The 12,939-nt window shown below is 40.0% G+C and overlaps 1 protein-coding gene across 1 annotated transcript in view; it reads right to left on the bottom strand.

Annotated features, from left to right (window-relative positions):
- LOC128645190 (serine/arginine-rich splicing factor 5) overlaps positions 1–12,939 on the bottom strand; it is a 62,907-nt gene that overhangs the window by 25,586 nt on the left and 24,382 nt on the right. The window contains exon 5 of the mRNA XM_053697998.1: positions 11,362–11,434. Coding sequence (XP_053553973.1) covers positions 11,362–11,434 — 73 coding nt within the window. The remainder of the gene's footprint in view (positions 1–11,361; positions 11,435–12,939) is intronic.

Below are 12,939 nucleotides of genomic sequence, written 5' to 3'. Positions count from 1 at the left end.
GCGAATCCAGAGTTCTTAGCCGTAAGTTTGGTTAAATGTACTACGGCCTCCGAAATGAATGAATTGGCTAGTTTAAGGACTCTAAGCCTGTCCATAATATCGTCTAGCGTAGATGAACTAAGGTTCTCTTCCAGAGACTCAATCCAAAATGCTGCCGCAGCCGTAATCGGCGCGATACATGCAAGGGGTTGTAATATAAAACCTTGTTGAACAAACATTTTCTTAAGGTAACCCTCTAATTTTTTATCCATTGGATCTGAAAAAGCACAGCTATCCTCCACCGGGATAGTGGTACGCTTAGCTAAAGTAGAAACTGCTCCCTCCACCTTAGGGACCGTTTGCCATAAGTCCCGAGTAGTGGCGTCTATTGGAAACATCTTTCTAAATATTGGAGGGGGTGAGAACGGCACACCGGGTCTATCCCACTCCTTAGTAACAATTTCAGTTAATCTCTTAGGTATAGGAAAAACGTCAGTACTCGCCGGTACCGCAAAGTATTTATCCAACCTACACAGTTTCTCTGGTATTGCAATGGTGTTACAATCATTGAGAGCTGCTAAGACCTCCCCTAGTAATGCACGGAGGTTCTCCAATTTAAATTTAAAATTTGAAATATCTGAATCCAATCTGTTTGGATCAGAACCGTCACCCACAGAATGAAGCTCTCCGTCCTCATGCTCTGCAAGCTGTGACGCAGTATCAGACATGGCCCTAGTATTGTCAGCGCACTCTGTTCTCACCCCAGAGTGATCACGCTTGCCTCTTAGTTCTGGTAATTTAGACAAAACTTCAGTCATAACAGTAGCCATATCATGTAATGTTATCTGTAATGGCCGCCCAGATGTATTAGGCGCCATAATATCACGCACCTCCCGGGCGGGAGATGCAGGTACTGCCGCGTGAGGCGAGTTAGTCGGCATAACTCTCCCCTCGCAGTTTGGTGAAATTTGTTCACATTGTACAGATTGACTTTTCTTTAAAGTAGCATCAATACAGTTAGTACATAAATTTCTATTGGGCTCCACCTTGGCATAGGAACAAATGACACAGATATTTTCCTCTGAGTCAGACATGTTTAACACACTAGCAATAACTTGCAACCTGGTTATAATCTTTTTTAGCAAAAACGTACTGTGCCTCAAAGAGGTACTTAAACGATTAAATGACAGTTGAGATAATGAACTGAAAAAACAGTTAAAGCATCAAGTTTAAAATAACACAACTTTTAGCAAAGGTTTGTTCCCATTAGTAAATAACTAAATTTGACATAAAAAATTACAGAGTAACGTTTTTATTCACAGTCAATAAAAATTCTCACAGCTCTGCTGAGAGAATGTACCTCCCTTCAAAGAAGTTTGAAGACCCCTGAGATCTGTCAGTGAACCGGATCATGCAGGAAATATAATAGTAGCTGACTGGAATTTTTTTGATGCGTAGCAAAAGAGCGCCAAAAACGGCCCCTCCCTCTCACACACAACAGTGAGGAGAAACGAAACTGTCACAATTTAAAGCAGACAATTGCCAAGTGGAAAATAATGCCCAAACATTTATTTACTCAGTACCTCAGCAATGTAAACGATTCTACATTCCAGCAAAAACGTTTAACATGACAATATTTATTAAAAGGATTAGTAACCTTTAACAGAGTAGTTCCGGTGAAAAACCATTCCCAGAATACTGAAGTGTATACATACATGTCATTATAATGGTATAGCAGGATTTTTTCATCAATTCCATTCAGAAAATAAAAACTGCTACATACCTCAATGCAGATTCATCTGCCCGCTGTCCCCTGATCTGAAGTCTTTACCTCCCTCAGATGGCCGAGAACAGCAATATGATCTTAACTACTCCGGTTAAAATCATAGTAGAAAACTCTGGTAGATTCTTCTTCAAACTCTGCCAGAGAAGTAATAACACGCTCCGGTGCTATTGTAAAATAACAAACTTTTGATTGAAGTCATAAAAACTAAGTATAATCACCATAGTCCTCTCACACATCCTATCTAGTCGTTGGGTGCAAGAGAATGACTGGGACTGACGTAGAGGGGAGGAGCTGTATCGGCTCTGCTGGGTGAATCCTCTTGCATTTCCTGTTGGGGAGGAGTTATATCCCAGAAGTAATGATGACCCGTGGACTGATCGCACATAACAGAAGAAAAGGTATCTATAAGTGTGTGTAGATTTAAGCTCAGCGATTAAAATGCTAAAATAACAAGAGCTTATTGGACAGCATTATCAGTAAAAGGGACAGTCAACACCAGAATTTTTTTTACTTTAAAAGATAGATAATCCTTTTATTACCCATTCACCCAGTTTTGCACAGCCACCATGGTTATATTAATATACTTTTTACCTCTGTGATTACCTTGTATCTAAGCATTTTCTGACAGCCCCCTGATCACATGACATTTTATTTATTATCTATTGACTTTCATTTTAGCCAATTAGTGCAGTGTCTGCCACAATTCACAGGCATGCTCACAATGTTATCTATATGGCTTACAGGAACTAGCTCTCCCCTGTTGTGAAAAGCAAATACAAAAAGCATGTGATTAGAGGCGGCCTTCAAGGGCTTAGAAATCATATGAGCCTTCCTAGGTTTAGCTTTCAACTAAGAATACCAAGAGAACAAAGCAAAATTGGTGATAAAAGTAAATTGGAAAGTTGTTTAAAATTACATGCCTTATTTGAAACATGAAAGTTTTTTTTGGACTTGACTGTCCCTTTAACTTGATAAAGGACTACAACAACCTCATTATTTTGGTATAACATAATACACACAGTTGTACTGTTTGCCCCCACCCCCCACCCCCCACTGACCAAACAACATTTTGTTGATTATCTAAGTGAAAAAAGTTAACACTGCAGTAAACAAAGGAACATTGAACGGATTGATACAACTACAATACATGGTCTTTTTAGAATTGACGTAACAATTACAAGTGCTGGTTAGTGAAGTTCTGCCTCTTCATAAAAGGTGTAACCATCTTAAAGCACACATTTCCTTGCATTCAGTGACAGAAGTAGTGCGGATTCAAAGGTCAGTGACTGCTGTACCTTGCACTCTGTTTAGCTCACACAGTGCTTTACATATTCACTAATTTTTTACAGTTTAAAAGTCACAAGAAATCAAATGTAAAAAAGCCCTCAGAAGAAAAAAAAAAAAAAGAAAATTTATGCTTACCTGATAAATTTGTTTCTTTTTAGACACGACGAGTCCACGGATTTAATCCTTACTTGTGGGATTACGCCTCCTGGTCAGCAGGAGGCGGCAAAGAGCACCACAGCAGAGCTGTATATATATATAGCTCCTCCCACTCCAGTCATTCGACCAAAGTTAGGAAGAGAAAGGAAAAGCCAAGGTGCAGAGGTGTCTGAAGTTTAACAAAAAATAATAACCTGTCTCATAGAACAGGGCGGGCCGTGGACTCATCGTGTCTAAAAAGAAACAAATTTATCAGGTAAGCATACATTTTCTTTTCTTTTTAAAGACATGAGTCCACGGATTTCATCCTTACTTGTGGGATACAATACCAAAGCTATAGTACACGGATGAATAGGGAGGGACAAGACAGGTAAGCTAAACGGAAGGAACCACTGCTTGAAGAACCTTTCTCCCAAAAACAGCCTCAGCCAAGGCAAAGGTATCAAATTTGTAAAATTTAGAAAAAGTGTGAAGAGAGGACCAAGTTGCAGCCTTGCAAATCTGTTCAACAGAAGCATCATTTCTGAATGCCCATGAGGAAGCAACAGCCCTAGTGGAATGAGCCGTAATTCTTTCAGGAGGCTGCTGTCCAGCAGTCTCATATGCAAAATGGATGATACTCTTCAGCCAAAAAGAAAGAGATAGCCGTAGCTTTCTGACCCCTACGTTTCCCTGAAAAAATAACAAACAAAGAAGACGATTGACGAAAGTCCTTAGTCGCTTGTAAGTAGAACTTTAAAGTTCATTCTGAGAAGAAGGGTTAGGACATAAGGAAGGAACAACAATATCATGATTAATGTTCTTGTCTGAAACCACTTTAGGAAGAAAACCAAGTTTAGTACGTAAAAACACCTTATCCGAATGAAAAAAAAAAAAAGAATTATATTGCTATACCGAAAGCTCAGACACTCTTCTAGCAGAAGAAATGGCAACAAGAAACAAAACTTTCCAAGATAACTTAATCTCTATGGAATGCATAGGTTCAAACGGAACCCCTTGAAGAACTTTAAGAACTAAATTCAAACCTTAGATTCACACAATAATGATATGTATGCCATATCTTATGGTACATTTTTCTAGTTACAGGTTTACGTGCCTGAATTAAAGTATCTATGACCGAATTAGAGAAACCTCGTTTAGATACAATTAAACGTTCAATCTCCAAGCAGTTAGCTTCAGAGAAACCAGATTCGGGTGAAGGAAGGGTCCCTGGATTAGAAGGTCCTTCCTCAATGGAAGAGTCCAGGGTGGCAGAGATGACATGTCCACCAAGTCGGCATACCAAATCCTGCGAGGCCAAGCAGGTGCAATGAGAATCACATATACCCTCTCTTGCTTGATGCGAGCAATGACCCGAGGAAGAAGCGCAAACGGAGGAAATAGGTATGCTAGACCGAAGGTCCAAGGAACCGCCAGAGCATCTATCAGTTCCGCCTGGGGGTCCCTGTACCTCGAGCCGTATCTTGGGAGCTTGGCATTCTGCCGAGATGCCATGAGATCTATTTCCGGCAGACCCCACCTGAGAATCAGATTGTAAAATATATCCGGATGGAGTTCCCACTCTCCCGGATGAAAGGTCTGCCTGCTTAGAAAATCTGCCTCCCAGTTTTCCACCCCTGGGATGTGGATTGCTGACAGATGGCACAAATGGGTCTCCGCCCACTGGATTATCTTGGCTACCTCGGTCATCGCTAATGAATTCCTTGTTCCTCCTTGATGATTAATATAAGCTACTGTCGTTATGTTGTCCGATTGGAATCTGATGAATTGAGCCGGTCAACTGTTGCCAAGCCCAAATAGCATTGAAGATTGCCCTCAGCTCTAGAATGTTTATAGGAAGAAGAGACTCTGAGTCCATACTCCCTGAGCCTTTAAAGAGCCCCAGACTGCTCCCCAACCCAAAAGGCTGGCGTCCGTTGTCACTATCACCCATGATGGTCTGCGAAAGCATGTCCCCTGGGACAGATGATCCAGAGACAACCACCATTGAATAGAGTCCCTCGTCACTTGTTCTAGGGTTATTCGAGGAGACAAATCCGTATAATCTCCATTCCACTGCATGAGCATGTTTAACTGCAGAGGCCTGAGATGAAACCGAGCAAACGGGATGAGGTCCATTGCCGCTACCATCAATCCGATTACCTCCATGCACTGAGCCACTGAAGGCCGAGGAGTGGACTGAAGGACTCGACATGTATTCAGAATCTTTGACTTTCTGACCTCCGTCAGAAAAATCTTCATGGAGATAGAGTCGATTAGAGTTCCCAAGAAGGGTACCCTTGTCTGCGGGATTGACAAACTCTTTTCCAGGTTTACCTTCCATCCGTGAGTTCTCAGGAAGGATAGCACAATATCGGTATGGGACTTTGTTTGCTGATAAAATGACGCCTGGATTAGAATGTCGTCCAGGTAAGGCGCCACCGCAATGCCCCACGGTCTTAGAACCGCCGGAAGAGACCCCAGAACATTTGTGAAAGCTCTGGGTGCTGTGGCCAGACCGAAAGCAAGAGCCACAAACTGAAAGTGTTTGTCCAGAAAGGCAAACCTCAGGAACTTGTGATGATCTCTGGATAGGAACATGAAGATATGCATCCTTTAGATCCACTGTCGTCATGAATTGACCCTCCTGGATCAATGGAAGAATGGTACAAATAGTCTCCATCTTCAAAGATGGAACTCTGAGAAACTTGTTAGACTCTGCCTGAAAGTTCCCTCCTTTTTGGGGACTACAAACAGATTTAAATAAAAACCCTGTCCCTGTATTGGAACGGGACAAATCACTCCCATGGAAGAGAGATCTCTTACACAATGTAAGAACGCCTATCTTTTTATCTGGTTTGCAGATAGTCTTGAAAGAATAAATCTTCCTCAGGGAGAAGAATTTCTGAACTCCAGTTAGTATCCCAGGGACACTATTTCTATACCCCAGGGATCCTGTACATCTCGTACCCAAGCCTGAATGAAGGAAAGTCTGCCCCCTACCAGATACAGATTCTTAGATTGTTTACCCTTTTTCCAAGAGTGATTTGCGAATAGTTTCCGTCCTGTTTAGAGGAGGAAGGGAAGGAAGTACCCTTGAAATTTCAAAAGGAACGAAAATTACTCTGTCGTCCCTTCTGCTTGTTTCTTTTGTCTTGAGGGAGGAAATGGCCCTTGCCTCCCATGATGTCAGCAATAATCTCCTTTAATCCAGGTCCAAACAAGGTCTTTCCCTTATAGGGAATTGCCAAAAGCTTAGATTTTGATGAAACTTCCGCAGACCAAGATTTCAACCATAAGGCTCTGCGGGCTAGAATAGAAAAACCTGAACTTTTAGCTGCTAATTTAGTAATTTGCAGAGAAGCAACTCTTATGAAGGAGTTTGCCAATTTTAAAGATTTAATCCGATCCTGGATTTCTTCCAAAGAAGTCTCAGTCTTAAGAGACTCTGCAAGAGCATCAAACCAATAAGCTGCCGCACTGGTTACCGTAATAATGCATGCGGCCGGCTGTAGTAGTAAACCCTGGTGAACATAAATCTTCAATAGACCCTTCAACTTCTTATCCATGGGGTCTTTGAAAGCACAACTATCCTCAATAGGAATAGTAGTTCGCTTGGCAAAGGTGGAAATAGCCCCTTCCACCTTAGGGACCGTTTCCAATTGCAGACGCTGTCAAGGACACTTGGCAAACATTTTCTTGAAGATAGGAGAAGGAGAGAAGGGAATACCAGGTCTCTCCCATTCCTTAGCAATAATTTCCGAAGTCCGCTTGGGAACTGGAAAAACCTCAGGGTAAGAAGGAACTTCTACATACCTGTCTAACTTACTCAATTTTTCAGGAACTACTGCTCCTGTGGAATCACAGTCGTCCAAAGTCGCTAAAACCTCCATGAGTAACAGACGGAGGTGTTCTAGTTTAAACCTGAAAGAAACAACTTCAGAATCAGTCAAAGGTAAGGAACTCCCTGAGTCTGAAATTTCACCTTGCGATAGAGCCTCTATACCCCTCAATCTCTGATCCCTTAGTGGGGTATGTCAGAGGATGCCACCAGAGCATCAGAAACTTCGTTAACTACATAGTTGTCCTTCCTTTTACGTTTGCCTTGAACTATAGGAAAGGCAGATAACGCCTCTGAAAGAGTAGAAGACATAACTGCAGCAATATCCCTTAATGTAACTGCAGCAGAGACTTGAGACGAAGTAAATAGCACTGCTTGGGCAGGTGTTAAGGGTTGGGACGTTTGGGGAGAAAGCTGTGGCATACAATGGCTCTCATTATTAGACTCTTGGGAGGCATCCGCCACTGACAATTTTTTATCATGAAAAATTTTATCTTTATAGATTAAAGCCCTCTCAATTGGCATTCAGACACATTGCACAAGTAACATTTTCCAAGTCCATTGCTATAAAACAGGTCTTGAAAATGCAGTAAGCCAAAAATTCTAAATTGAAAAGAGTGGCTCTATAATCATGCTACTCAGACACTCTTACTATATGAGAAAACAAAATATTAAATGTAGTATTTTACTGTGAACACTGTCTTTAAGAAATAAAAGTAGCCGTTCTTTTTATACTGTGTAGAAAAAAAAAAAGAAAAGACGTTTATCATCTGAGCAATGTATCTGGTACAAGAAAAATATCTGGACACTGTGACTGAAGTAATTATAAGTAGCCAGTGTTCATGTTGTGTAGAAAAAAAAGAAAGAAAGAAAAAAAAAAAAAAAGGCGTTTAACATCTGAGCCTCTAAAAACAAAAAACTATTTGGCCGTTCAGATACCTCCCCGCCTCAACAGCTAAGCTGAGGCGCCCTACCTGCCGCCAATCTCCAAACCACTCACAGGGATATATCCGGTCGGGCTACAGGGCGCTACTAACCGCTTGCTCCTTTTAAACCATGCGGTTCAGTACCCTCCCCGAAGAACTGGAGAAACACGTAGTAGCTGCGTTCCTAGTAAAACTGGAACCAGTGTTAAGAAAACTGCGCAACATTTTAAGAAGCGCGCGAACATAAGTCCCGCCCCTCGTGGGCGTCTATACAGTCCGTACCGGGATATTAATAATAAAATGTCCGGTAGGGTCCCCAGGTGTAGGAGGTCCTCTCCCTCCCATAGCCCTGTAGAAACAGATAGCTTAAGTGATAGCTAACTCAGGTCCTATCATCGAAAAGGGCAGCATAATCATATGAGAGGCGCAGTGAGTCCCACCAGTTCCCATTGCTCTAAAGCCACCAATTGCTCTCCTGTAGAGACTGATATGGACTACGGCTACACCCTAGAGAAAACAGCACACTCTGGCACTGTTTTTAAAATAAAAAAAAACTCTTGAAGAATCAAAAACACCTCACTTTGCCATCTCCTATCACTAACGCAGGCAAAGAGAATGACTGGAGTGGGAGGGAAAGGAGGAGCTATATATACAGATCTGCTGTGGTGCTCTTTGCCTCCTCCTGCTGACCAGGAGGCGTAATCCCACAAGGATGAAATCCATGGACTCATCGTGTCTTTAAAAAGAAAAAAATAAACTGAAGTGCACAATAAAGCTTGCCAAAAGACAATAAATGTCATTGATCTGTCACAGGGTGCGAGAATTACTAAACTTCAAGATGTCTGTGTACAGTAAAAAGATGCAAAAACTTCACCTTTTAAAAAAGCTACAGACACAGGAGGAATTATAGCATGGTGTGTAGTAGCCATGCTATTGCAGTTGTACCCAGCACTTTAATGCCCCTTTAAACTCAACATATAACTGCAAATGTCAATGCAGTTAACTATTTATTAGCTAAAATTTAACAACTAAAAACAAAATCAATGTGATGCGTGCAAACGTTCGGGCACCCTTACAATGAGTACTTAGTAACACAACCACTGGCGGAAATCAGTGTCACCAAATCTTGTTTTTCAGCCAGTTTACGGTCTTCATAGTCTTGCTTTAGGAACATTTCCCACTCTTCCTTACAGAAATAATATTAGGTTTACTTGCATGTATTCAATGTTCGAGATCGACCCAAAGAATTCCGATAATATTAAAGTTTCATGAGTTCTAAATTTCTACTCTGTAGGGTTTAACTTAGGCCATACTTATCCATTTCAAAATTTGATTTTATTATCCAGGTATCTCATATTTTCCACTGAAGTCCACTTAAAGTGAAAGGTAATGTTTGACAAATCATTGACGGTTTTTAAAAAATCCTATTGAAAACAGGGGCACTTTAATTCATCAAACTTTACATTTCACTTGTTTTGATCAAATACCTACCTTTTTAATCCTGACAGCCACTCCAGCGATTCCCCCGGCCATCGGAAGCCTCTTCATACGTCAGAAATTACGAATCGGCTTCCTCCAATCCCGGCTTTCCCCCCGGGGGGGGGGATCATGGCCTGAGGAAATGCCGTTATTGGAGGAAGCCGGATTAGTCATTTTAGACCCGCAAAGAGGGCTTGCGACGGGCGGAGGAAGCTCTGCAGCGGCTTTCAGGATTAAAAAGTTAAGTATTTGAACAAAACAAGTGAAATGTAAAGTTAGATGAATTAAAATGCCCCTGTTTTTAATAGGATTATTGAAAACAGAACACTGATTCGTCAAACATTACCTTCACTTTAAAAGGACATGCTAAACAACTTGAAAGTGATGTAGCATTTCTGTAAATCATGGACTAGAAAACATCACATGAACATCTCTATGCAAAAAGGAGATAATTTACTTCACAATTTCTTTAGCCCACCAGAGTAAATGCTTAGTTATCCTTCAGCTACTCTTTTATTGTGCGTTACTGGGATCTTGTGGGATTTCCCCATAATCTCATAACATTTCATAGTAAACTTTCTTACATTAAAAGGGAAATAAAGTGACTGAATGCACATGCTAGATGCACGCTTTCTGACTAGATACTTCAAGTCTCTTTACAATAGGATGTGGGTACTAAAACATTTTAGCTAAATAGCTTGCCTTTTTTACATAAAGATGTCCATGTGATTCAGCCTTTCATCACTTTCCAGTATTATATACTAGTAACCTCCACGTTTTGAAAATATGGTAGGAAAGAAGCACTAACCTCAAGCAAGACAAATTGTGGAAAAAAAAAAAAAAAAAAAAAAAAAAGTATTTTATTGAGCCTAATGCCAAATATTTTGTCAGTCATATCTATTATTAAATGCATGTTGTAAAAGACTTTATAGACATTTCAAATGTAAGTGAATGTCAAGTTTGCTGAATGAGTGCCCGGTTTTTAAAAATCTTATTAAAAACAGGGGCACTTTCATTCATCAAACTTTATATTTCACTCATTTGGTTAAAATACTAACCTTTTTATCTTGAAAGCAGCTCCAGCACTTTCCCCGCACGTCGCAAGCCTCTTCATATATCAAAAATGACGAATCCGGCTTGGAGGATGCCGCATTCGTCATTGCAGATGTATGAAGTGACGAGCGGCAGGAGGGGGATATCGCTGGGACGGCTTTCAAGATAAAAATTTAAGTATTTTAACAAAACTAGTGAAATGTAACGTTTGATGAATGAAAGTGCGCCTGTTTTTAATAGGATTTTTAAAAACCGGGCACTGATTCATCAAACTTGACATTCACTTTAAGAAGTCTGAAATAATTTTAAAGGAGCAGTCCAGAGAATTATTTGGAGCCAGAATTTTTTTGTATAAAGTTAAATGTAAAATATAATTAAGTGTCTATTAGCTTTTTTGAAGCCCAGTATTAGAATGTATACACAGGCAACATATAGGGCTCCATTCATCAAGCCCTTCTCTTAACTTCAACTGCAGGTTCGCACGAGAGAACCTGCAGTCAGAATTTATCAAGCACCGGTCATAAAACCGCTGCATCCTTGTCATTCTCCTTCCGACTGGGGAGATTGACAGCTCCTACGCGCGCAATGGTAAATGCGGGCAGCGGATTGCTGCCCACCAGAGGAGAAGCCGGGCGGACAGCGGCAAATATGTACGCCCCTGTCCACCCTTGGATGATAAATTGATCCCATTAAGTGTTTAGAAAAAGTAAAAAAAGAAAAATTAGATCAAGAGCTAATTTAGTGTTAAAACAGGTTGTATTCAGTTACGAGCAAAACATTAATGTGTAAAAGTAGACAACAGCCGCTTTCAATAAAAAATTAGCCACTTTAATATATCTATTGAAAAAAAAAAAAAGGGTGGTTGAGTAGTTTACCTGCCAGCTAACACGAGATGAAAGATTTTCCACAACAATTCTGTGTTCAGTACGAACTGGCGGTCCATACCTACTGTTTAAAGGAAAAACACAAAAAACAAAATTAAAATCAAAACAATTGGTCTTGATGAATGACTATATTCTTAGATGCTTTGGCTGTATGACGTATAGTCACTAGTGATAAGAAGATAAACTAAACATACTTTACATAAATATTAATTCATAGGGTTTTTAAAAGTTTAATACCTTCCAAACAGGTCACAAATTCTGCAACATTATAAAACTACAAGTGAATGTATCGCCTTACAAATTGTCAGCTTTGAGACAATAACTTGCACTACTTTATAAATGTTAGATTATATCAGTTGTTCCATACCATGGATTATACATCCAAACATGCATGCATACATACATACAATACTGGTCAAAAGTTTTAGCACACCATTTTTTCAGTTTTTATTGAAATTTAAAGTGAATACATTTTGATGCTGAAGTGCCCGGTTTTTAAAAATTCGATTAAAAACAGGGGCACTTCAATTCATCAAAATTTACATTTCACTCGTGCTGTGAAAGAAAAAAAAAGAAAAATTACCTTTTAATCTTAACAGCAGCTCCAGCTTCCTCCACCCGTCGCAAAGCCTCTTACTGGGTCTAAAATGATGAATCGGGCTTCCTCCAATCATGGCATTGAATCAGACACAGATTCCCCCGGGGGGAAGCCGTGATTGGAGGATGACCTATCCATCATTTCTGACATCAGAAATGGCTTGCGACAACCGGAGGAAGTTGGAGCTGCTGTCAAGTTTAAAAAGGTATTTCTTACCAATGAGTGAAATGTAAATTTTGATTAATTAAATTGCCCCCGTTTTTAATCAAATTTTTAAAAAACCAGGCACTTAAAAGGGACAATCTAGTATAAACTAAACTTTCATTATTCAGATAGGACTTTTAATTTTAATCAACTTTCCAATTTACTTTTATCATCAAATTTGCTTTTTTCTCTTGGTATTCTTAGTTTAAACTAAACATAGGTAGGCTCATATGCTAATGTCTAAGCCTTTGAGGGCTGCCTCTTATCACATGCTTTTTAAATCTCTTTTCAACACAAAGAGACAGAAAGTACACGTGGGCCATATAGATAGCACTGTGTTCAGGCACAGGGGGTTATTTAAGATTTAGCACAACACAATGCTAAATTTAAGACAATAGATAATAAACAGTCACAGTCATATGATCAGGGGGCTGGAAGAAGGTTCCTAGATACAAGGTAATCACAGAGGTAAAAAGTGTATTAATATAACTGTGTTGGTTATGCAAAACTGGGGAATGGGGAATAAAGGGACTGTTTAAACAATACCAATTCTATGGTAGACTGTCCCTTTAAGCATCAAAATTTACATTTACTTTAAAGGGACAGTCAAGTCCAAAAAAAAAAAAAAAAAAAAACAATTTATGCTTACCTGATAAATTCCTTTCTTCTGTAGTGTGATCAGTCCACGGGTCATCATTACTTGTGGGATATTAACTGCTCCCCTACAGGAAGTGCAAGAGGATTCACCCAGCAGAGTTGCTATATAG

The sequence above is a fragment of the Bombina bombina genome, chromosome 1 (assembly GCF_027579735.1).
Source record: "Bombina bombina isolate aBomBom1 chromosome 1, aBomBom1.pri, whole genome shotgun sequence".
NCBI classification, from domain to species: domain Eukaryota; kingdom Metazoa; phylum Chordata; class Amphibia; order Anura; family Bombinatoridae; genus Bombina; species Bombina bombina.
This window is presented reverse-complemented; position numbering and strand designations above follow the sequence as displayed.